This window comes from Aethalodelphis obliquidens, unplaced genomic scaffold (assembly GCF_003676395.1).
Source record: "Aethalodelphis obliquidens isolate GAN/ISIS:26980383/991018 unplaced genomic scaffold, ASM367639v1 scaffold28, whole genome shotgun sequence".
Lineage (NCBI taxonomy): Eukaryota > Metazoa > Chordata > Mammalia > Artiodactyla > Delphinidae > Aethalodelphis > Aethalodelphis obliquidens.
Window position 1 is genome coordinate 14,420,976 of NW_020837972.1, and position 25,557 is coordinate 14,446,532.

A 25,557-nucleotide genomic window follows, 5' to 3' on the forward strand; every position below is an offset into this window, starting at 1 on the left:
CGATTTTAAAGAGCAGTTAGGGCTATGACTGTCAATACCATTGAGACTTAGGGCTAGGGAAGAAGTAAACCTCTGAGCAGAATTTTACCAACAGCTGAGATCCATGTTCACTGAGCGAATGGACAGATACAACGAGATGGGGGCGGGCGGGGGGAAGGCTACGTGAGTTCAACCAAAATCTGGTTGCAAAGATGGGCAATCCAGGGAATGACCCCAAGAGGAAAATGCCACATCTTCAGTTCCCCTGACTGTGCTTCTCAGAGTTTCCACCGTCAAGCAAGCATCTTCTGTTATTAAAGTGCTCGAAACATAAACCTTGAGTCCTGATACCCACCATGCATTTTCCAGAAGGAAACATCCATTCTCCAGGCCCTGTAGATCCCACAGGTTTTGTTTCTGTTAGACATTATGATGGCTGTAGGTCCAATCCTGCCCCCTTATGGATTTTATAGTAAGAAAGTGGGGTGATTCAACACCTCAAAGTGGGCTTTCTACAGGCAGCGAAACTTTACTAACTGGCATCTAGCGTGCTACAAACAGATGATCTTTGTTCACTGCAGGAAGATCCCATATTTGGATGGATTGGCGAATGGTTTGGTAAATGGACAGATGAGAGATTTTAGCATTGCATTCTTAGTTGCACCGGAGTCTCTGCTTTATTTAGAAAAAAAATAAAAGGAAAAAAGGCCTTCCCAATTTCATCATGTGGCAGTTGAAACACATTATCATTTCCCAGCATCCTCATTAATTCTACTCCTAGCAGGAGAGTTTATTTCAATTGACAAGATGATCAGGTCCACACAGAGCAGAAACTGAGCCTTCAATAATGAATGTACTAATTACCCTTCTCTGAGAGATGTAGGCTTCTGTTTAGGCAAAGTAAGACTTGTTTCATATATCAGGGCCCACAGATTTTTATTCAAACCTTAGGGACCAGCTGGGTTTCAGAATTCTGATTTTTTTTTTCTTTTTCGACATTTTAGAAAAGAAATATGGGACATATACCGTATAGAATATCTTACTCCCAGAGGGAGCTGGGGCAGCAAACATATTTCTGCAGGAAAAAAACTGAATGAATATTTATACTAAGTGGATACTCAAAGGTAAATAAAGGTCATCAGTAGCCTCCCATCAGTTCAGGTCATGTTTTGCTGCCAAATAGGTTATTAATTTTGTTTTTTGGTTGTCAAGACCCTTTGGATTTTGGAGTTGGTTCAGGGGTTGTGAACTTCTACTGGTTTTATTCTTATTAGAGACTCACTTTCCAAGGACTGACTAGAAACGAATGGATCTTTACAGAGAAACAGACAAGACCCGGTGTAAGCAAGCACTTCAAGCCTTAGTGCCACCTCTTCCCAGTGCCACTCACCCCCACCCAATGGGAAAGGACAGGACAGACCCCAGGCCTAAGAGGGAAGTGAAGAGTTACTGATGTACCTTCCAGGCAGCCTTGAGCCTCCATAGGCAGGTAATCATGTGCTCTCCGCTGGGGCAGTCAGGTATGTCTTACTGCCTCGGGCTGTCCCGGAGAGACACCATTGGACCCACTCCTGTTCTTCTGCTTTGTTTTTTTTTTTGGCTTGCAGGATCTCAGTTCCCCGACCAGGGATTGAACCTGGGCTACGGCAGTGACCACTAGGCCACCAGGGAACTCCTGGACCCACTCTTAAGTGGAGAGTCCAAGTGGAAAATCCTGATTTTCATTAAGAGAGTCCCTACGCTCAAAGGCTGGGCTTCTCAGGCACAAAGAACCCACACCTGCTTTAGAAAAATATAGATGCCTTTCTATATATAAAGCCTTTCAAAGATGACACAGTCACCTAAATCCAGCTACTGTGTTATAAGGAAAATAGCTGGCATTTGAGTGCTTTCTTTGTCAAGCACTGCTCTGGATATATGACCTTAATTGAGCCTCATTCTGACTTACAAATGAGGAAACTGAGTCAAAGAGAATTTAAGTAACTTGCTCCAAGTTACGCAGCTAGTAGAAGTCAGGACTTGAACCCAGGTAGCCCAGATGCAAAGCATGTGCACTTAACCACTAAATGATTGTTTCCTCTGTTTCTAGCCAAGGCCCCCAAATCTTCAATTAATTTAGGGAACAGTCTGGTGTCAAGAAAAAAAAAAAAGAATAACTCATTTATTTGCCAGGATACAAAAGGGACCTCAACTTACCAAGATCATATGATATCTAAATATATAATTTCCTTTAAAAAAAGGCCGTTCTACATTTATTGTTTTGCAACTAAATTTTTGTTATTTAACTTAATAAATAAGTTAAACATCTCTCCATGTCAAAACCTCTTTTAACGACTGTGGAGTTTATCAACATACTTAACCAATTCCCCCCAAATCTTTTAAGTGTTTGCCAGATTGTCACTCTTGTGAAAAAAGGCGGCATCATTCTGAACAACACATTAGCAGCAATGCTTCCCCCCACCCCGACCCCAGAAAGTCTCGTTTTCCTTCAACCCACTTTTTTCAGGCACTACTGGGGATTCACCCATGAAAACAAAACAACATTCCTGCTCTCTGGAGCTTCTATTCCAAGGGATGTGGAGGCGAGCGACAGATAATAAACATGTAATAATCAAGATTCCTTGAGATAGCATTAAGCGTCATGAAGAAATTGACAGGGTGATGTGATAGTGACAGGGTGGGGGGGTGACTTTTAAGTTGGGTCGTCAGGGAAAGCCTCACAGAGAAGGTGACATTTGAGTGAAGTCTCTGATTTTACCTGCACTGACCTAATTGCATTATTCCTCCACGCCTGTTCTCAAGTGGACATCTCTACAGGAGTGGGAAAACATGGCAGGATCATCAGAGCACCTATCACTCAGGAGTTGGAATGGGCACCCTGGCCTGGGAGATCCTGGTAGCTTTGAACTCTGTTCCCTCCCTGCTGCAAAATCAGCAGTTACGTCCGTTCTCCCATCTTTTTGTGGACACGTGAACACATCCTAAACCAGCCAGCAGACTTTCCACCCTGAGGAGCGAATGCGGATTCAGAAAGAGTGAAGTATTTGAGAAAATTACTCTGATTGCCGCTGTGGATAGATGTCTTCAAGTGGCTGCTAGGAACAAAACGTGCTTGGCGGTACCGTTAAAAGAGATGCAGCGGTGCTCAACGACTTCTTCCCTTGATTTCTGGCAGATAGGATCCCCCAGAAAGCTTCAGCAGAGAGAAAATGTGGTCTCAAAATCACAGCCACTTCTCCCCCACGGATGTGCCCTAGTGCCTCCTTGCCCACCATCAGCCCCTCCTCCAAGCCACATTAAGGTTTCTATTGAAAAAAGCGTGTGTTGTTCATAGTTCAGCTGTATTCAGTTGTGTATACAAGGCAGCCTGGAAAGCTCCTAACGAGCCCCATTTCATTGCATCTTCACTCTAATCATCCTCTGACTTAGTTGATATTCCCCCATTTGACAGATGAGGACACTGAGGCTCAGAGAGGGTAAATATTACACAAAATCTCACATCTAGGAAGCAGCAGGGCAGGCGGAGGACTCAAACAGCTGGTCCACCCGATTCTTAAACCCATTGTTAACCACCCAGGTACACCCCATTTCCTGGTTCTGATGCTCAAGAGAGACTGGCCTGAGGTCACACAGACAGTAAATCAGAGGCATCAATTAGGTAAGGTCAATTAAGCTGCCGTGATGAGCAACCCCCAAATCTCAGCAGCTTAGCGCAGCGCAAGTTCATTTCTCGCTCACCCTTTACGTGTCCACCGCACGGGACTCTGCTCACCATAGTGGCCCAAGGACCCAGCAGGAAAGGGAATCTGACCTGAGCACTGGCCCTTAAAGCATCGCCCTACAGGCCACGTGTCACTTTCGCTCAAGTATTTTTGATAAAGCAAGTCACAGAGCGACCCCCGACTTTAAGAAGCCGAGAAGACCTGGGACTCTGGTGGGTGAAGGGCCCTGACTGTCCCTCCAGGCCGTGGGCAGGAACTTCAGCTTGCCTGTGTAGTAGTGTGCAGTCAGCCCACTGTGGATGACGACGCTTGGGTTATTGCCTTTTCTCCCCCTATCGATCCTCCTTTTTGGTTTATTTGCTACTGAAAGTGAAACCTCAGAGAGACGGATTCTGTCCAACCAGGCCCTTTCTTTATCAGTGGCTTTGCAAGAACGATGCTCAGGGCTTTTTAAGATCCCTGGGACCTTGCTGCATTTTTAGCTCATTTAACCTGCTGCCGGAAGTCACAATAGATTTTGGGTCGTCTTGGAAGTCTGTGTGAACGAGAAACCTCCATCTTCCCGATCGGGTCTGAATATTTAAGATTTTGAAAGCTTGGCCGTACCAGATTTAATTTTAAAAGGGGAAGAGGGTTTGCTTTTGAACATCAAGAAGAAGGCTGGAGGCACAGCAGGAGCTGCGTTAGCAAAGGGGAAAAGCGAGAAAAGCCCTGTGGTCTTGAAAGAAACGCTCCAAAGCGGAAGCACTAAAGCTTCCAGTTGGTGAGCCTTAAATTAGACTTCAAAAGTGCCGCTAGTTTAAATATTGTTTATAGGACTGAAGTATTGCTGCTCCTTCCTCCAGCTGGATTTTAAACATTCCCTAATTTGATTACGCTGGGGAGAGGCAGGCAGAACCAACGTTACATGAGCTTCACTGTTAATTATTCAGAGGGCTTTTTATTGTGTAATCAAACATAAAGTCTTACAAAAAGCTTGGAGGCGCATTCTCACCCCACCCTCCCCAGCCTGACTTTCACCTTGTTGTCTGTGTGCATTTCTCAGTTTGTGGCTGTGAGCTGGTAGGTGCCCAGCAAGGGCTCTGCCAATAAAGAGCACACACATCCCCCTCCCCGTCTGGGCTGGTAGAAACCTTTGATTCTGCGGCTCAGACCCGCATGCCATAAGAATCGAGCTTTATTTATCTTGATCACCTTTGCCTCCTGTCTGAGCATCTCCCCCCACCACCAGCACTTGGCAGCCCCTGCTAAGTCTAGACTCCTGTTGGTGCCTCCCCACATCAAACTGGTCTGGCCATCTCATTCCCTCAGGTCCCTCCTCTACGCTGGATGACAGCCAGCCAAATGATCTAAAGGCTCCCAGCCATCTAAAACCCTTTCTGCAGAGAAAAAGGAGATAAAGAAAGAAAGGGATGGATGGATGGGTGGATGGATGGAGAGATCAACAGATCAGTCAGTCAATACATAGATAGGTAGAGGTCGCTGAGAGAGCTTGCTTATCAACAGGGATCCACCACCCCATAGCCACAGGTCCAGAATCCAAAAGGCTCTGAAAACTCAGTTTTGCCATAACTCAATCTGACAGCAAAATCTGACACGAACCAAACTGATTTGGTGGCAAAACTTGACTTGAAGCTATTTACGGTCTTTATCCCACCTAGTGTAAATATTCATAGATATCACTGCAGAAATATTCATGTGTTTGATTATAAGATGCTGCCGAGACCCCACTGGAAGGATTATGTTAACATATGGTCTACGTGCAGCATATTTGCATTCCAAAATGCCAAGATTCTGAATTTGGCAACACATCCGGTCCCACAGGTTTCTGATCAAGGGTTATAGGTATGTCACCATCCAAACTTGCTGGGGCTTCAGTCTCATACCCAGAAAGTTCCAACCCATGAGGGAAGATCCAGGTTTCACGCAACCTGCAGTTTATTTAATTGGGGAGAGGGGCGCTTTAAGAAAAAGGATACAAAGTTAAAATACAAAATTAGGTACAGGGCCCTGGCGGGACCCATGCAAGTGAGAGTCATTAGATTCATTGTGAATATGCACCTGGATGAGTGACTTAAGACCCCGAGTTTGTTTTCTCATCTGTAAAATGGGATGATAAATGACTGCATCACAAGGTTTTGTTGAGATGATTCAGCGAGAATGCACAGAAGCGTCTTGCATGTAGAATTGTGTAGAATTTTCACTCAATAAACTCCAAACCAGTGATTTTCATTGTGCAACACACCCTGTAAGCTCCCCCCGCCCAAGCAAAGTTAGTAATTCTCTCTGTGCGTTTACTCAGAAGTGACCCTGATGGTGGGACCCTTAGGCACCAGAGCAGGCAGAGATTTGGAAATGAACATGCTTTTTAATTCACCCCCAAGAGGAACCGCAGACCTGCGCTGGAGTCTATGAGAGGACCCAAGTCCGAAACGCAAACAGATGCGGAATGTGTACAAATACACTCCACCTCCCTCAGTCCCTACCCAGTAAGCGGTGGTCTCTCCTAACCTCGATTCCCACTCGCGAGACCCGGCTCTGAAGAACTGCCCCTTCCACTGCTTCCCGAGTATAGGAGGGGGAAAAAATCAGAGCAGAGAACAGCCACCATGCATCATCTCTTTATTGCATTTCTTAAAAGTACTTGTAGTAAAACTGAGGCTCTAGAAATGGAAAACTCATTAAGCTGTTTCTCACTCAGGGACCCAGGTGGAAGCAAGAGCACAATAAAAAAAATCAATAAGGACAAGTCCATGGGACAGAGGTGGGAGCGCTTCATCACAGCCCCAAAGGTAACTGTCAGCACGTGACTCTGCCGCCTGGCTACCAGCCCCAACTTGGGTGGGAGGCATTTTCGCCAGTCTTCTCTCTGATGGGATTTTTTTTTCTACTTGGTTCTCTGAGTGAAGGGAAGTCAGAACCTCGTGCTGTTGGATGGTTTTTATAAATTTTAATTAAAATGCTCATCTGGGGATTTTAGAAGAAATGTCGTTTGGCTGGACACCACCTCACGCAGCAGGGAAGGGGTGGCCGAGCAGCCACCTCATGAGATGTCACTGGAAGGAAATGGATTCACTCACTGTCTACGTTTAATCAGTAACAGTCACTTCTCTTTCTCTCTCGCTCTCCCTTTTCTTTCAAACTCAGTCAGAAAATAAGTGAGTGATTGAACAGACAGGGTTTTCTACAAACTAGAACGTGTGTTTATTATTAAGAGAAAATCAAGAGGTCTATTCTTTTCACTCAAAACCATTCCTAACCCCCAAAAGCCCCAAACTCATCCACTTAACAAACAAGCACCGTAATAATAATAATGGCAAGAGTAGAGAGCTAAAGGCAGTTGAGAGAGCACACAATGAGACTTTTGCTGAACCTGTGCTCCAACCCACAAAATGGATATAATGCTGGTTTCTGCTCACTTCTTTTTTTGGTTGTTGTTAGTTTCTGCTTTATAACAAAGTGAATCAGTTATACATATGTTCCCATATCTCTTCCCTCTTGCATCTCCCTCCCTCCCACCCTCCCTATCCCACCCCTCTAGGTGGTCACAAACCACCAAGCTTATCTCCTCGTGCTATGAGGCTGCTTCCCACTAGCTAGCTATTTTACATTAGTAAAGAACCCCAGGAAACAGTATGCAATCTCACTTTGAAAATGTGAAAATGCTGAGCATTATTGTGGTTATGTAATTTTAGAAGCCAATCTTGAACAGAATTACAGTGGGCCAGGTTCTGTGCTAAGGAAGCTCTTTAGGTGTATTAGCCAGTCCTGTCCTCCTAATAACCAACCGCATGGGGGCAGTATTCTTATTTCCAGGTAGGAGAGCAGAAAGTTAGGGCTTGAAGAGGTTGAGTGATTTGCATGAGGCCACACAGCTGGGCAGTGGCAGAGCCCAGAGTTAATCCTGGGTCTGTTTACTAAACCCTGTTTATTAAAACACTGAGCTCTTCAAAAGCATGTTCTCTCTGGTAGGATTATCATTGCCCCTCATGAAGGTTCACCGTTTCCTTGCTGTTTCATCAGGGCACTTCTAAGTGCCCTGAGAAGGAGAACCTTTGTTTTTATCACAGAAAGTTGCTATGGAGATATCGTGTGTATCTGTCTCCAGAGATGCACAGAAAAAGCAGGAGCCACAAACCTTTAAAAAAATGTCCTTCAGGAGTAGTCACAACTACAGTTGGAGGAAGGACGAGTGAGTCACTGCACTTGAACTCTCACTGAATTGAAATCCCCCCTGGGCGAGTCTGCAGATCAAACTCTGGGCTGCAGTGTGGTCCATTCTGAGGATGAGGGAGCACTGAATTAGGAATCAGGAGACCTAGTTTAGCCACTGTGACTCTGTTCACTGCATGGCATTGGAGAAGTCCTTTCCTCTCTCCTGACCTCAGTTTCTTCAGCTGTAAATTAAGGACTTTGAAAGAGAGGCTCCAGTCAACTTCCACAGCAAACTGATAGTGTTCTGTATGTGTGGAGCTTGTCAGTGCCAAGGCAGTGATCATTAAGAGCCGGACAAATGGCATAAATGAAAAGAATCAGGCTGGGTAACACAGTAGGGAGTGGTGAGGTCTGTGGCAAACAGGAACTCTGCACAGCTAAAGGGAAGAACCTCTGCTTAGTTCTACTCATCTCGCCATGTGAAGATGGGACCCAGGGCTTATCATTTTCAAGAGAGACCAGTAACCTCAGTTCTTATATAAAGATATCCCCAATCTGTAGAATTCTGGGCAGCTGAACATGTCTCCCCATGGGCCACCAGTTTGAAATCCCTCCTTCTAAGAAAGTACAAGGAATCATTCAGGGAAGTCTTTTCCTTTGTTGCCAAAAAGCAGTCCCTCCTGAGGTGCAACACGGCAGCCAGTTAATACCACTCCTGAGTGAAATACAAAACAGAGAGAAGAAACATTTGGGGATTTAAGTCAATTCAGGGAGAGTCAGTTCAATAAAGGGCAAGCAGGATGCTGAAACTGCCTGTCACATCTTCCCCCCACATTTTATTTTTCCGCCACTCTCAATTAATGAGAAGTGTCAGCCCTTCACTCTGGGTTTCCTGTCTGTGGCTTTTAATTGAATTTTAATTAATGGCAACTTCAGGAGCACAGGATGAAATCCTAATGCACGGAAGATGCACACAGAACTCTGGGTATGGAAAGCTCTTCTGAGATCATCCCAGCCCGTCCTCTCTGTTGTATAGACGAGGGGACAGAAGCAGGGGAGAGTGACCTGTTCAGGGCCCCCTTGAGGTCCCCTGGCTCTGAGTCTGGTGCTCATTGCAAGACTCCAGGCTGCCCTGGTGACACAATCTGTCCAGCCTTCAAAAATGACATTGATGTAAAGAGTGTGGTTTCCAGAGTCAAGAATTCATGTCGTGCCAGGTGAGACAGGAAGAGTTGCCTTCTACAGGTATTATCCCTGAGCGCTGACATTCTCTCTCCCTCTGGGGGCAGAGAGCAGAGGGGCTGTCAGTCTGGCAAGCTCTTGTCCAGTTGCGATGCCAGGACAAAGGGGACATTGCATCAAGCCCCTAATTTATCAAAGGGAAGAACATGCCAACTTTTGGCATTTGCTTTTTCTTTATCACAGTCATTTTGTAACTCCCATGCTCCCTTGGAGATCCGGTTAAACCCAGTTTGAACTCCAGTTCCCCAGGCTATCATATTCTGAAGCGTTCGTCACTTGTGTAGAATTTCACTGAATACATTGGGGGAGGTGGCCTTCCCAGGAAGATATCACATCTTAAGCCCCACAACCTTCTTCCGTCTCTCTTCCCCCACCCTCCCCTTGCCCTGTGCAAGCAAGAAATCCCTCCGCTCTTCCGGAGCAGGGAGGTTCCACCTACACTCAGGGCCCCATGAGGTGGCCAATCAAAACATTACTTCTGATCACCCACAGTGGACTCTCAGTGAGTCCTGCTGAAAACAATTCTCTCCACCCTGTTAGATATTTATTAAATGTTGTGTGGTCTTCAGTGCTGCCTCTTCTCCTTATCTTCTTCCCTAGGGTATCACACACTATGAGTTTCATCCAAAGAAGACCTTGGACTGCCCTCCACGGGCTTTCATTTCAAATGTTCTCAAATGAAATTGTTTCTCTTTTAATGGAGTGTAAACTGTAGCCCAGACCCTCACTGAGCTCTTATCCTGGAGCAGCTGAGCAACTTAGGGCAAGTTAGACATGAAGCATGAATTAAATGAAGACATAAGCCCACACAGTACATTCTGAAGTGACACCAGTCATGCAAGACGGTGTGTGTGCACGCACGCACGCACACACACACAGACACGCACACATTCCTGTAACCTGTCCACTCTGACTCCTTCCAAAAATCCCCATTCTTCTCGCAGGACTCTCCCTACCTACCCCCTTTCACCTCCTAGGACTTGTCATCTAGGTCTTCCCACCCACCTCCATCATGGCTCCTCCCCCCTCCACCCAAGGGTGCCCCCGCATCAGACAAATCTGCATCCCTCACCTGCACCTCCTGAGTGTCAAGCCTAGAGTTTTCTCCATCTTGTATTCTTCAGAAAACCCCAGTGAACATAAATCTTTATTCTTTGAGCCCCAGGTGTCATTTGGTGAACAAAAGGTTGATACATAGAATTGGGGGTCGAAACCAAGATGCAGCTAAAGAGATTAGACCCATCCTCCCCCAGTTTAAAAATCAACTCTGATGATTATTACAAAAGAAAAGTAAAAAACCGTTGTCGTCCATGGCAACATCATTGGAATACATGTTTGGCTTCCTGTGGTGACTACCTGGGCAACCATTGCACTCACTGAGTAGAATAAGTCCCATCAGACTCGCTTCCAATAAACACATGTGTATAAATTATCTTGATTTGTGACAGAAGGTCTTTCCAGACCCAGGATATGTCTCATGGTGTTTGGAAAGAGCCAAAAGGAATTCACATTCAGAGCCAGGTTTTCGCTTTTTTTCTTTCCTACTTTCCTCCCTCCCTTCCTCTTTTCCTCCGTTCTTCCCTTCCTTCCTTCCTTTCTAAAATCCCTCTTTATTTTCTCTTTCCTTCAGACCAAGAGATTCAAGGTGCCTGTAGCACGCGTCACCAGCTACAAACCAAGCCGGCGAGGCTCCACCCTCAGTCTGTCTCGGACAAGTGGAGGGTCATCCCCCCAGAGCAGCATGGTCTCCGTGAACCCGGGCTCAGATGAGCCCCAGAGTGTGATCACCCAGGCGACAGGCAGCAAGGACGTTGAGGACAGTGAATCGTCTTCGGCCAAGCCTGAAGAAGAACCTCTCCATGTCAGTAAGTCCTTCCTTAGATCTGACGAGTCTGCCCTGACTCTGCCCTGAAGCCAGATATCAAGAGCCCCATGTGCTCCACCTTCGCCCCACTCAGGTAAAGGAGACACACAGGTCCCCTAGCCCTGTTCAGTCTCCATGGACCCCTTTGCTTTCCCTCAGTGGAGATCAGAAATATACTCTAACTTGGGTTACTCTGAACCATTTCTCCTTGGGAGACAGCCCATGGTCATCAACTGCTCTTTTAAAAAATGTTAATAGTATATTTTACTTAGCCCAATTTATAAGATATTGTCATTCGACATGTGATCATATAAAGAAGTTTTGATAAGATATTTTACATTTTTTCATACTATGTTTTTGAAATTCGGTGCCAACAGCTTTATTGAGGTATAATTTGCATACCATAAAATTCACTTGTTTTAAGTGTACGCGTCAACGATTTTTTGTAAATTTATAGAGTTGTATAACCAACAGCACCATCTAATTTTAGAACGTTTCAATCAACCCCAAAGAAAACCTCACGTCCACTGGCAGTCCCTCCCCTTTCCCACCACAAGTCTACTTTCTGTCTCTGGAAGTTTGACTTTTCTGGACATTTTATATAGGGAAGTTGTATCACTCTGTGACCCCCCCACTCTGAAACAAGCCTTTTCAATGGTTCACTGTTTGGGGGACACAGGTTCTTTAGAAAATCTGTTGGAAACTATGGGCCTCTCTTTAGGAAAAAAATTCAAGCACACACACATACATGTTTTTGCACACTCTTTTAGGGGGACCCTGTGGACCTCCACCAGGTAGAATTGTGACTGGGTTCCATAAGTCGTGTAAAAAAATTCATTTTCAGGACTTCCTGGCTTGAGCTTGTATAGTAAAAGGAGACAGGAAAAGAAAGGATTTATGCAGAAAGATGGAGAAGGCAGAAGGAAGAAAGAGAAAGGGGCATGAAAGAGGAAGGCTCACTGCAGAACTACTGACTCTGGTGCATGAAACACCTTCTCTGCCATATCCCCACATGCTTTGTCCCCTCAGTGCCACCTAAGCTGAGGCCTGCCTGCTCAGTCAGTGTTCTTTCACACGATCTAGAATGCCCATAGCAACCAAAGCTGGACCAGGTTTAGTACAGATACAAGGAGGTTGAAAAAAAAGGTCAAGGTAAACCAGAAAGCCTGATTAGGGCCCCGATTATCAAAGCCAGAAATGGGCAAAAGTGCAAAAGTTCAGTAAGTGGTCAGGACTCATAGTAATGATGGCCAATGAGAAAATTTTCCACCATCCCCCTTGCTAACAGGAGACCAAGAAAAGTTCTAAGCCCTGAAAAGCTGTTTGCTGAACAGAGTATTATCGCAGATGGAGAGGAACTGAGATAAACCGTCATCAGATGTATGACTCTTCTGGATTTCTTGAACCTTCTTTCATTCAAAATGTATTTATTGAACAGCTACTGTGTTCCTGGAACCGAGGATGACAGCACCTGCCCTCCCCAAGCTTATATTTTACAAGGAAAAAGCAGACATAAACAAGAAAGCCATAAATAGCAAGCCAATTGCAGATAATACATGATTGGAAGATAATAAAACAAGATTCAGGCTAGAGAGAGACTATTGGTGGGAATGGAGCTAGGTTAGACAGGGTGGTCAAGGGAAGCCTCTCTCAGCCCTGACATTTGAGTTTCTGAAGACACGAAGCTGGGGAGGGATGCAGGGGTGAGAGCATGCGTGGCCTTTGTAGAGCAAGGTAAGGACTTCAGAATTATTCCAAGTGCAAGAGGAAGGCTCTGGAAGGTTGCATGTGTAGGGGTAACAAGACCTGGTTTTCTTTTCAAAGGTCTGTGTGTGGTTATTAATGTTGTGTCCGCGCTGTGTCTCTTAACTCTGAAAACCTTGCTCTCAAGTAAGACAAGCAGAGAAGAGTCCCCAGCTTCAAGAAGTACCTCAGGCCCAGAGTTCACATGTGGTTCTCCCAGTGGCAACCTGAGAGCTGAAGGGAGGAGGGACCAGAGGGAGAAGAGACTTGGCAGTGAGGGGAGGGGAGAATAGTGCCCTCTCTCCAGGCACCTGAGACACCACAGACCCTTCCCTAACGGCCACCCTACTCCTACTCTCAGTCTAACCAGTTGCCTGCCCCAAGCAGTGCCGTCTCCCAAAGCTCTTTTGAACCCTGCCCTCTCCATCCTGTTGCTTTTGTCTTAGTTTAGAGATAGAAAATTGGGGCGCGTGGGCTGGTTCCCGCAGACCGTGTTTTGTTTACCACACAAGGCTTTGTTTAAAAAAAAAAAAAAAGTAGGAGTGACTTTTTAAGATTGAGTGATTGGACATCAAAATTCTGATTTAAAAAAAATTATTCTTTGTGGCAACAGTGGGCCTGCAACCCTGCATGACAGCAGTCAACTGAAGCTGCCCTTCTTAGGTGGGGCATGTGCTCTCTAGTTTTCCACAGTCCCCACCACTCCCTGTTACTCCCAATCATTACATTGCTCCCAGTTGGCCAAGTGCTTGCCCATTTATCATCTCCTTTGCCCTCTTGTTTGTCTTAGAATGATGATGATGATGATACAATAACTAACCCTAGGAGGACTTTTATGTGTCAGGCACTGTATATGTGAGTGTGTGTGTGTGCGTATGTGAATATACACAGATATACATACTCATTTAATCCTCACAACAACTTTTTTTTGCCTATTTTGCAGATGAGGAAATTGGGGCACAGAGAGGTTAAGTTATGTGCCGAAAGGCACACATCCGATAAGTGATGAAGCCGGAGTTTGAAACCAGGCAGTCTGGCCCTCATGTCACACTTAATTTCTATGCTTTACCCAAGTCTCTAGAAAACGTGGGAAATGAAGGACCAAGAGAGCAGCCTGATTTTTCTCACACTAGCTTTTGTCACTCACCTGTGGTATCTGCTTCCTGTAGGCACCTAGGCTGGGGAGCCCTGGTCCAGTTTTCATCACCTCTCATCTAGATGACAGTAGCAGCCTCGTAATTAACCTCTGCTTCTTGTCTTACCCTCCCTTGCCTGCAGATTCTTGTCCGTGTTGAACCAGAAGGAACTTTCTAAATTAAAAACTTAACGTAGTGCTTCCCAGCTTAATATCTTTCAGAGACCCCCCCGCATTGCCTCTAAGACACTGCATCTGATCTTGTCCCAGGCTGCCTATAATGGGCTCCGCTCTTGCCATGTCACACCTTATACCAGGTGCTCCAGCCTCACTAAAAATACTCTCTCCTCCTAAACAATGCATCTTCTTTCATGCCCTCCTCTGTCTGTGGTGCCCTTTCACCTCCAACCCTTCAGCCGAATGGACTCCTATTCAACCTTTAAGACCCAGCTCACATATTCCCTCCCCTGTAAAGTTTTCCCTGACTCTCATTCTCTCAATTCTCTTAGTATTTTGTATTTGCATGTATTAAGTACTTAATTTTAATTTACAACTACATCTCACTGTTTCAGGTAGGAACTTCTTTTGGCTAGGTACAGAGACCTGAAAAAGAGTAGCTTAAAAAAGATAAAAACTAATTTTTCTTACAGATTAGAGATAGGGTGGTTCCAGAAGATCATCAGGGATCCTACTTCCTTCTGTCTTTCTTCTCCACCACGGATCGCTTCATGGTCCAAAATGGCTGCTGGAATGCCAGTCATCAGAGTCACATCCTACGAGGGAAGCAGAAGGAAGTAGGTGAAGTTGAGAAGTGCTCACTTCCAGCTGAGTTTTAAGCAGTCTTTTCAGAAGCTTCATACAGTATTTCTCCTAAAATCTCATGGCCCAGAATTTAGTCACAGGGGCACACCTAGCTACAAAGCATGTTGGGAAATTGGGCTAATAAATGCTTCCCTCACACACACAGACACAAAAGTATACACACACACACACACAAAAGTACATATGCATACATATATTTCTGTTACTAAAGAAAGGACAAAGGAGTGTGAGCTCCCTGCAGGGCGTGGAACAGCGTCTTACTCACCTTCTACCTGGCACACGGCAGGTGCACAGCAATGGCTGGGAGATGCATTCCCACCAGAGACCAACACCCAGGAGAGAAAGTCCTTCTCCCTCAGCCTCTTCACCCTTTTTCTCTATTTATACCTTAACCTCCATTGCATTTGTCAGAGCCTTCACAAAAGTAGATTAATTTCCCAGACTTCCATTGCCTTCTAAAACCTCCTCCTTCATGAATCCTATTCTAAGAGACATGCCATCTGACCAAGGTTTAATTTCCAGGGCTGGCTGCATAATGAAGTCTTTGTGGACACAGATCGCTGGGGACAGCAGGCCGTGGCCTCTCTGTGGAATGGTCCCTTCCCAAATCAATGGCCAAGGGATTCCGGAGGAACCAAAGCCCAGACCATTCCTTCTGCCAGTCTTGAATCTTCCAGTCTTGGAACTGTTAGAGGAGAAACTCACTTAAATAGTAACTCAAAAAGAGGGGTCCTTTGCCTTCTACTGTTCCCCCCACTCCGCCACCGAAACAACCCCATACAACAAAAGGACTTCCTTTCTTTTCCCCCAACAGAGAGGACGAAATGGGTATAGTTGCTCTCGAGGGGGATTCTTAGACAGGCCGGGGATGGACAATGGAGGAAGGGATTTTTCCTTTAGGGGTGTGATTCGGCACTGAAACAGAGGATGCTGTTATCTCTGAGCACTGGGCAATGGCATCCCCATAGCCCTGGGGACTGAGAACTAAGCAGGTTCCTCTGAGTGTGGACATCCATCACAAGACTGTCTTCCTCAGGGAGACTCTATTCTGTGGCACCTGCACCTTTTCCAAAGAAATCTCTCCTTCCTTGGAGCGTAGACATGGGCCTTGGAGGGTAGACATGGGCCTTGGTGGGTAGACATGGGCCTTGGCGGGTAGACATGGGCCTTGGCGGGTAGCTATGGGCCTCACAGTCCCAAGGCTTTGTTCTAGTTCATACATATCCAACCTCAGCTACGTGACGGGTGGAGCTTGATGTCAGTGGGCACCGTTCCGGCCCAGAGGCATTATTGGCAGAAAGAAACCTTTGGTGCATTAAATGGCACATGGAGCCTTATAGGGGACCCTCTAGGAGAGCTGCCCAGTGTGCCAGGTCACTGGGCTCATTTGCTGGTATCCATCCACTAGACTGGTTTGCTTCCGGGTAGGGGCAGGAGTGGGGGAGTGGTCAGATGGTGCTGCTGGGTCCCCAAGAGAAGGGAAGAAAGTGGAGGAAGCATCCAGGGCTCCCTCATCAGTAGGCTTCTGGACACACCCCAAGGATTCTGGGATGCGTGGCAGTAGGGAAGGTGGGCGTGACAAGACAAAAATGAAGACCAGATCCAGGTCAGATGGAATCATGCCCACCAGTTACTGGGAAGATAAACTATCAGTACTTGAGAATGAGGAAGGGGGAGTGGAAAGTGGCTAAATGCTGACGTTTGTCACAGCCTAGATGGCTCCCAGGTCACTGACGGGAGCACCCTTTCCCTAGCACCCAGTGACTTGCATTCACAAACAAGGTTGGACACAAACGGCGCTGGGAAGCACTGCCTTCACCCTTGCAGGTACGGCTTTTGGGACTTGACCTTGAGCCGACTACAGGCACCTACTAAAGAGTGAAAGGTGTCCATGTTGGCCCTGTCTTCCTTCATTGATATTCCAAATCTAGCTCATAGTCTCCCAAACCCCTTCCTACTTTTTTTTCCTCCTTAATCGTTTGCTTATTTATTTAGCAAATATCGACAGAGATGCCTGTATGACAAGCAGGGTGCCAACTGCTTGCCCATCTGTATTTGTACAAAACACTTAGGGCTTCCACTCTCCCACTTTTCTTGGAGCACCTAGCTTACTCCAAATATATATTATTTTCCAACTTTTAAGAGTGTCCATGTGTTAGATTCCCAGGGCTGCCTTAACAAAGTACATTTCCTGGCTTAAAGCAATAGGAATTTATTGTCTCACAGTGCTGGAGGTTAGACTCCAGGTGAAGGCGTCAGCAGGGCTATGCTTCTTCTGAAATCTGTATGGGAGAACCCTTCCCTGCCTCTTCTAGCTTGTGGTAGTTGTTGGTAAGCCTTGGCATTTTGGCTTGTAGACACATCAGCAGTCCAGTCTCTGCCTCTGTCATCACATGGCCATCTTCTCCCTTTGTGTCTCTCCCGCCTTATTGCAAGGACACCAGTCGTATTGGATTGAGGGCCCATCCTACTCCAGTATGACCTCATCTTAGTTGCGCCTGCAGCCACCCTATTTCTAAATAAGAACATGAATAATTCACATTCTGAGGTACTGAGGATTAGGGCTTGAACATTATCTTTTGGGAGGACGCAAGTCAACCCATAATAGTCAGGCACAAAGAAATATCTCTACATCGTGTAAAAAGCAACAATGTGAAGTATGAATATGCAAATCAACTAATGCAGTGAGGAGTGGGGGGGCACGGGGAGCTGGAGAATGCACTGGAAGTTCTAAAGGGCCCCATCAGCACGGGATGAGCCCCACCTCAGAGTCTTTTCCAGGGAAACTGGAGGCCCAGATTTGTAATGTGAAAACTTCCAGTTACGAAAAGTTTGAGCATCTACATCAAATCAAGTCAAACACATTTACGAGCTAGAGTCGGCCTGCGAATCGCCAGTTTGGAGCTTCAGGTCTTTGGGATCAGAGAGGGTTTTCCCGGGCAAGTTGATCTCTTCTTGGAATTGGAAACAGTTATCTCAGGCTACAGAAGAGTGTTTAAGGGCAGGGTGGAGGGGGGCTGCGGCCAGGAGGAATGAGATGAAACAGGAAATAGAAAGAAGCCAAGACCCTCAAGGCCTCACAGGCCATGGGGAGGAATTTAGCTGTCGTCCCAGAGGAGATGGCCAGTCACTGGTTGGAAGCAGACGAGTCACGTTTACAACCTGCAGACTTCTAGACCCCGGTCACATCCTTCTCCGGCTCCCCAGTACGCCAGAGCAGAGGCGATATCGGCCTGGGGGCTGGGCCGTGACCTGCGCAGTCCTGTCTCACGAGCACCCTGCGGACAGTGACCTCTTGTGTTCCCATCAGATCTGCAGAAGCTCCTGGAGATGGTTCGGGAAGATGCTCAGAGAACAGTCACAATGGCAGATGGGATGCAAAAACAAGCGGCCAGGTATGTTCTTTTGACACCTGGGCAAATAAAGGATGTCAGCATCATAGTGATAACATAAAGGACAGCAGTTCCCAACGGTTGAGCATTTCCTCTGTGACAAGCGCTGAACCGTGTACTTTGCTCATGTGTATCACCTCCCTGAGTTCTTCCAATAACCCTACAAGGTAGGTACTGTTGTCTTCATTTTACAAATAAGGAAATGAGGTTCAGAGAGGCTAACGAATGGTAAGGCCGCATCTCGAATCCAAATCTTTCGTATTCCAAAAGCTGTTCTCTTATCCACTCCGCTGCCCTGCTTCCCAGGAACCCAGAGGTTTATTCATTCATCCTTTTAGTGAGTATTTATGAATATGGATGGACCGTACTAATTATTGCAGGAAGTGTTATGAAAGAAAAGCTCAGACCTGTGAGAGGACATAATAGGGGCATCTGATCTAGTCCGGGATGGGATGAGAGAAGTTCCCTCCAAAGAAGAAACTTTAAGCTGAGATTTTGGATGAAGCATGAGAAGGAGCTCACCGGCCAGAGTCGCTGGGGGGTCGCCGGGAGAGCCAGCGCGGGGAGTGAATACTGCAGACGGCACATGTGCAAACATGGTCCAAAGGGAGCGTAGCACCTTCAAGGAACTGAAATCCTTCCCAGATGGGATGGGCAGAGATATAAGTCTGTCTGGGGACCTTGGAAGCCACCTCTAGGATTCTGATTTCTATCCTAGGAACAAAAAGAACCCTTTGAAGTTTCAAGCCGGCAACCAATGTAATTGGCTCAGAGAGTCAGACTTGAACCTGAGGTGTCCTCCTTCCGGCGGAAAGCCCTGTCCACTGGACCTCTGGCCTCTAAAAGTCTCAGAGAGCACGCGGGCTAGAGCTGAAGTTCCCTTTCCAAGTGTGGATCCCTCAGAGTAAGCAGAGGACTTCCTGAGAATAAATGAGGCACTGGAGAGGTTCATCGTCACCTTCAGCCTCCTGGGATGCCGGCTATGACTTATCGGTTATTGTTATTAGCATAAGTACGGTTCACCAAGCACGTTGACATGCATCACACCCGCCTCTGCTTGTTAATGATGAATTGGCTGCTGCTGCCTCAACTCACATCGGGGCTCTGGACGGTGGCGTTGAAGGCTCTCAGAGACAGTGTTGGCCCTTAAGGCCCCGGTCGCTGCGCCTGATTTATCAGTGTTAAAGACAGATGACAGTGATGAAGCATCAGCTCCAAGAGGCTCCTTCCTTTGCAAGAACTCACGCCATGAAATACTGGCTTTGGAGTCAGACCGACGTAGGTTCGAGACCTAGTGCCTTTGAACAAGTCCCTCAGCCTTTCTCTAAACCTCAGCTTTCTTATCTGTAAAATGAGATTGTGTTTCCTCAAAGCACTGGCGGTGGTACCAACTAGACTAGGGTCAATCTCCATTTCCGTGATTTAATTGCTGTGTGCTGTTGAGCAAGTTGCTTCACCTCTCTGAGCCTGATTCCAATTCTGTAAAATGAGGCTCATTAACAACCTATCCCAAAGGGTTGTAATGAGAATTAAATGATAATTTCCTAGTAAAGTGTTTTTATTGTTGTGGAAATAATGTCTACGTCACTGAGTCATTTGAAGCATTTAATGAGATAATGCATTTAACATATTAGCATGTGCCTGGCATACTGTAAGCAAACAAAAATTGGTGACAGTGGTGGTGGTGGTGGTGACTTTTGTTTCACATACAGCGTCCTATGGAACCTCTGCAGCCACTCGCTGAGACAGGTTGATTAACCAGTACCCAGTACCATGGTCCCATCTCATAGAGGGAGAAGGATGGCTGGGAGTGACCTGCTTCAGGTCCTCAAAGACAAAACCACACAAGAACCTGGTTCTCACAGAACTCATCACGTGGCCTCTGCATTCACTTTAATGATAAAATAACCATGGTTACAGTGCAAGAACCTGTTGAAATTTCCCATCCTCTTCAACTCCTCCGGGAGAAAGATCTCCCTAATCCCTTGCCAAGGCAGCAAATATTGAAGGCTTCTCTGTGGAGCTGCCCGGAGACAGTTAGGGGAAGCTGCAGATTTGCTCTTGCCCTCCTCGCTTTAAAAATGTAGATTCCTATTTCACTTTAGACAGCAGGTCTGCTCCCATCAAGACGGACGTAGAATTCTGGGGGTTTTAGGAACCCCTGAAAGCCTTCTCTCCCAGCCCTCAGCCTCAAGGGCTAGACCGCGCTCTGGTCACCGGTCTTAGGGCGTTTGGGCTGGTGAAATAAAAATCCCGTGACTGAGTGGCTTGCAAACCAGAGACATTGATTTCGCACAGTTTCTGGAGGATGGAAAGTCCGAGATCGAGGTGTCAGCAGATCAGCGTCCGGCAGGGACCCTCCTCCTCGTAGACGGCTGCCTTCTCACCGTGTCCTCACGTGTAGAAAGAACGAGCTAGCTCTCAAGGGTCTGTTTTATAAGGGCTTCAACTCCAGTCATCAGGGTCCCACCCTCATGATCTAATCACCTCCTAAAGGCCACCACCTCCTAACAGCACCCTCCTGGGATGAATCTGGGGGGCCATAAACATTCAGACCATAACATCACCTAGGAAGATGACCTTGTCTTAAAATCCTCTAGCAGTATTTTACAAATGTCCCTGAAGGTCAGAATCAGCTGGGACGCTTGTGAAAACTGCAAATTTCTGGTCTTCATCCCAGACCCACTGGATCGGAATCCTTAGAGGAAACCGCGTTTCTTAACAGGCACTTCAAGCAGGCGTCATTTCATGGTATGCCAGGAAATGCTAAGGTTTGCGAAGTATGCTCCCTGCACACCTGCATCGGAAGTCTGTGTGTGTGGTTTTAAATGCAGCGTCTGGGGTCCCACTCCAGGCCTGATGTATCCAAGTCTCTGGGAGTGTGGCTCAGGAATCTGCATTCTCATTCTGAGCAATTTTTCCGGGTGGTTCATGCCCTCCTGTAGAGCCTAGGATCCCTGCCCTAGAAGGAGAACTCTCCATTCTCCCACAGATACTTAGTGCCTTGGGGAGCATCATTTGTTCAGCGCCTTATTAAGTGACTCATCTTGCTTTGCAGTATCTTCTCAATGCTCAGACAAAACAAGAGTGATTCTGCCTATAAAGACATGCAGACCACCCGCAAATCAAGGTAGGAAGGCCTGGGGCCCTAGCAGGTGGGTCAGGAGGCACCGCACAGTCATGGGTGGCGTTGCAGAGATGCCCCTCACCAGACTGTGGAAAGTGGGGCAGGGAGGGGGATCTTCTTCCTTATTCCCTGGAAATAAGTTCCTTAACTCCCAGGTCTTGGGGGTGAGTATTCAGCCATTTCTTCCCAATAATCGTATACCATGAAGTTACAATCTTCTGGTAGTGGAGGAATGAAGTGGGGAGGGTATGTTACAGAACTACCTCTTCCCTTTTTACTTGGGTGACTTGTAACGGGGGAGGTAAAGGTCTGCCCTCAATTCATTTATTCATCTATAGAATATTCCTCAGTCCCCGCTGTATGCCAGGAACTGTGCTCAGCTCTTCAGAGATTCAGCAGCAAACAAGACAGGAGCAGTCTGACCACGTGGGTGGATCCCACTGTCTGGTCTGGGGTCATAACTCCTTTTGTGACATAGATTCTTTGACCATCCGAGGAAGCTTACAGACTCCTTTCAGAAAAAATGCTTTCAAATGCAGACTATAAATGACAAAGGTTTACAAAGAAATCTATAGTAATATCGATTACAATATTACAACCAAACGTGAGATATATAGTCGTCTGTGAGCTTCTTTAGCAATACCTTATACAATAAGACTTAGCAGCAGGTCTAATAACTACTGTAATTTTAGTGTCAAGTGTAAATGATTTTTCAAAATCTCTCCCACAATTTTAACGTGATGTGGAGAAGTGGTGATTTCCATTTCTGTGAAAGGCTGGGTGAAGAGGTAAAAGCTGGTTTTTTCCATCTGCGTTCATGGACCCCTTGCATCCTGCCCATGGTTGAGAACTGCTGTTCTAATGGGAGAGTCATGCGTTTATCAAATAACACCACAGAGGCAGCTGTATAATCATGACTGTGGAAAGCATTCTGAAGGAGGATTATGGAGGATTTGGTGAATGTTGAGCATCAGGGTTCTAACCAAGGCTGAGTTTGACATTTAAGCTGAGACCTGAAGGAAGAAAGAAGAATTAGCTAGCCTGTGTCTGGGATCTGGGATCTGCATTCTCATTCTGAGCAATCTCTCCAGGTGATTCCTATGCCCTTCCCCCTGTAGAGCCTACGGTCCCTGCTCTAGAAGGAATAGTAGGAATAGTGTTCTGAGCAGAGGGAATAGCATGTGCAAAGGGTCTGAGGCAGGAGGAAGCTTAGAGGCACTGAGCAAAGACCAGTATGGCTGAAACTCAAGGAGGGCCAAGGAGAGGGGAGACTGAGACAGGCAGAAGGGTCTTTTGTTGTTGTTTGCTGGTTTATCACAGCTAATAACATTGCTTCCTTCCTCTCCTGCCTCCCCGCCAAGTCACACTATCAGCCCTAGAAGAGAGCCGTCTACAGGAGGAAGGTCAAAGCCAGCCTGCTCCCCCAGAGAGTTCAGCAGCAGAGGTTGGGGCAACTGGGTGGAATCCAAACACATGGCCTTCTGGGTATTATCACTAGGGCTCTGCTTCCCAGCAAGGTGGGATAGGGCTTGCTCCATCACCTGCCAGACCTAAGGTCTCTAGGTCTAGTCCAGTGAGCCTCTGGGAAAAGCAGCAAAGGCCGGGCCCTTTCCTATGGGGAGTGGTCTGGGAAATGGCCTGAAGAAGCCCCGCCTGCCACAGGGCTGGAAGGGAAGGGTTAGCCACACATCATAGGGATAAGAAAAACAGTCTTACCCTCTAGAGTCACACAGATAAAGCAGTCAAGTCAGTTTCTCAAATGTTTAGAGAAACAAAGGGAGGCAGCGTGTGAGAGAAGATGCTGCAGGCCCAGGTCACTGAAGGAGGACCTGGAAAAATGTATGGGGGGATGGGCGCGGGCAAAGACCTTCACCCCCATCTAGGGACCCTAGCCAGGCAGAGTCACAGGAGGGAGCAGCTGCTTAAGGAATTCACCCCCACCCCCACCCCCACCTAGAAAGGGTCAAATGACACCAGGAGTTGACTGATGACAGATGAGGAAACTGACGACCCAGAGCAGAGGTGCTTATCCACAGCCTGGGAGAAGGCAGCGCCAGGGCTGGGCTCTGAACCCAGCTCTGCCTGCCTCCAGAGTTGAGTGCAGTGGGTGCTCAGCGCCAGGGTCCAGCTTAGAGAAGAGCAGCCTTGAATGAGGAGGCGGCCTGGGGCCGGGAACACCACAGACAATGTGCCCAGGAGGACTTGACCCCCCGCCCCAGCAGGTCTGCACTCAGCCCCAGGGTAAGTGCTGACAAGTGCAGAGAGGAGGATGGTGGGAGGGTCTGAAATGAGCCTGTCCTCCAGATGGAGAGACCGATCTCATCCAGATGAAGCTGGGATCCAGACAATGTGTCCTCCCAACAATATGCAGAGGCAAGAGGCCACAGCTGGACTTGGAGAGTCAGAGCAGGCAGAGCTTGCTCTAGGCCATGAGACAGGGCGGGATCTGAGCAGGTAGAGAAGAAACGAGGACTGTCCAGGCAGTGCATCCGGTAGGAGTAAAGGCCAAGACGCGGGGGAAATGCACATCGTGTTCTATTTCTGATGCCTCGATTAGAACCACCGCCCTCACCTGAATCCTGGTGGCCAGCAGGTGTCATGGGGGCCCTAAAGTCACCCTTTCTGGAAATATAAGGCTCCAGGCAACTTGAAACCAACCTTTGTGTTTCAGTGACAGATCCAGCAGTACAAGTGGAGACAGCCACTCCCAGGTGCCCCAGAAGAAGTCTAAAAGGTAGGCCAGCTGGGCAGCGGAAGATGCCAGGTAAGAGGGACTGTGGCAACTCTCCATCTTCCCAGGGATGTAGAAATAACCCGGTGCACACCAGACTCCCTGAAGCCATAGACACACCTGAAGGACAAAGGACTCCCAGGGCAAGGGGCTCACGGCCAAGATGCTGAGCAACCAGACCGACAACGGCAGCAAGTTCTTCCTTCATGCTTGGCGCTGGGCAAAGCATTCTGTATTCATTATCTTGCTTATTCTTCAAAACCAATCCTATGAGCCAGGGCTGGTGTCCCATTCCGCAGAGGAACAGATTGAAACCCGGCCAGGTGAAATGTCTCGCCAGAGGCCACACGGCTAAGAAGTGGTGGTACTCTCAGTTCCATCACACCATCCTTAACACCTGCTGGGCTGAAGAGACCAGATGGCTCTCTGTGGGCTCGTTTAATAAGGCTTGACCCACCAGCCTGATGTTTTGGGGAAGATCTATCTTTCCTACCTCCAGGGGAGTGCTGAAGGAGGCTCCAGTGAGGGTGGAGAACCTGGGTGGGTGTTATTGCAGAGCACCTTGGGGCCCGGGGAGGCCAGCCTCGTGGGCCTGTCCCTTGGGCTCTATCCCCCAAGCCCTTCTCATCTGTGTCCACAGCCGCAGCAACCGTGACATCATCCACTGCAAGAGTGGGGTGTGTAACGCCCTGAGGGCCAAGTTTAACAATGTGGCCCAGGAGGCTGGCCTCTGTCTACAGGACAAGATGGAAATCCTCATGAAGTAAGGGCACACATATATCCATTCACTCAAAGGACATTCATCTGGCACTTACTCTGTACCCACCAGATGCTAGGAGTTGGGGTTATAACAGGGAATAAGAAGGACCTGTTCCCTGCCCTCAGGGAGCTTGTAGTCTCCTGGAAAATATGGGCGGAGACAAAATAACTGAATTGATAAATTTATAGGTACAAATTATGATCATGCTATACTGTAAGAGAACAGGGTTCTCGGAGAGAGAGAGAAACCATGGGGTCCTCCTAATGCAGGTTGGGTAATCCAGGAAGACCTCTCTAAGGAGATGGTGTTAAGGCTGAGCCCTGACACGTGGCGAGGAGCTGGTGGTATGGTGAGAAGGTGGAAAGACATTCCAGGCATCAGGAAAAGTACAGACAAACTCCCGAGGTGGGAAGGGACATAGAACATTTGAAGAGGAGGGAGAAGTAGTAGGCATCGTGCACAGCCATAAATGTCATGACTGAGACTTGGAACTTGACTTTCCAAGCAGCAGGAGACAATTAGAAGCTTTTCTTTTCTACTCTAACAAGCCGGTCACTGCCTCCCTTCCCACCTGACCCCTTGACTACAGTGACTATTTTCACCCCACTGAACTCATCCATTCAGCGAAGGTTTCATGATGACCCTTTGCCCTCTCACCCTCTCAGCGTGGAGGGACCAGCTGCTCTGGGCCACAGGTCCGAAGTTGACTTGCCCCTACCTTCTGGGAGCTCCCAGTCTAGTGAGAGAGACAGACAAATAAAGAGGCGATTACCACACAGGGTGATGAGGGCCAGCATGGGCATAAGGAGGGGGCTAAGGGAACACAGAAAGGTCCAAGGGAAATCAGAAAGGTCTTCCTGGAGGAAACAATATTTTCAGCTTAAT

The 25,557-nt window shown here is 47.3% G+C and overlaps 1 protein-coding gene across 4 annotated transcripts in view; it reads left to right on the forward strand.

The window, feature by feature from the left end:
* Nucleotides 1-25,557, forward strand: part of CCDC60 (coiled-coil domain containing 60) — a 234,963-nt gene that overhangs the window by 203,855 nt on the left and 5,551 nt on the right. For all 4 annotated transcript variants that reach the window (XM_027124730.1, XM_027124731.1, XM_027124732.1 and 1 more), the window contains 6 exons: nt 6,403-6,493; nt 10,729-10,963; nt 17,973-18,057; nt 21,113-21,184; nt 23,853-23,915; nt 24,553-24,675. In XM_027124730.1, coding sequence (XP_026980531.1) covers nt 6,403-6,493; nt 10,729-10,963; nt 17,973-18,057; nt 21,113-21,184; nt 23,853-23,915; nt 24,553-24,675 — 669 coding nt within the window. The remainder of the gene's footprint in view (nt 1-6,402; nt 6,494-10,728; nt 10,964-17,972; nt 18,058-21,112; nt 21,185-23,852; nt 23,916-24,552; nt 24,676-25,557) is intronic.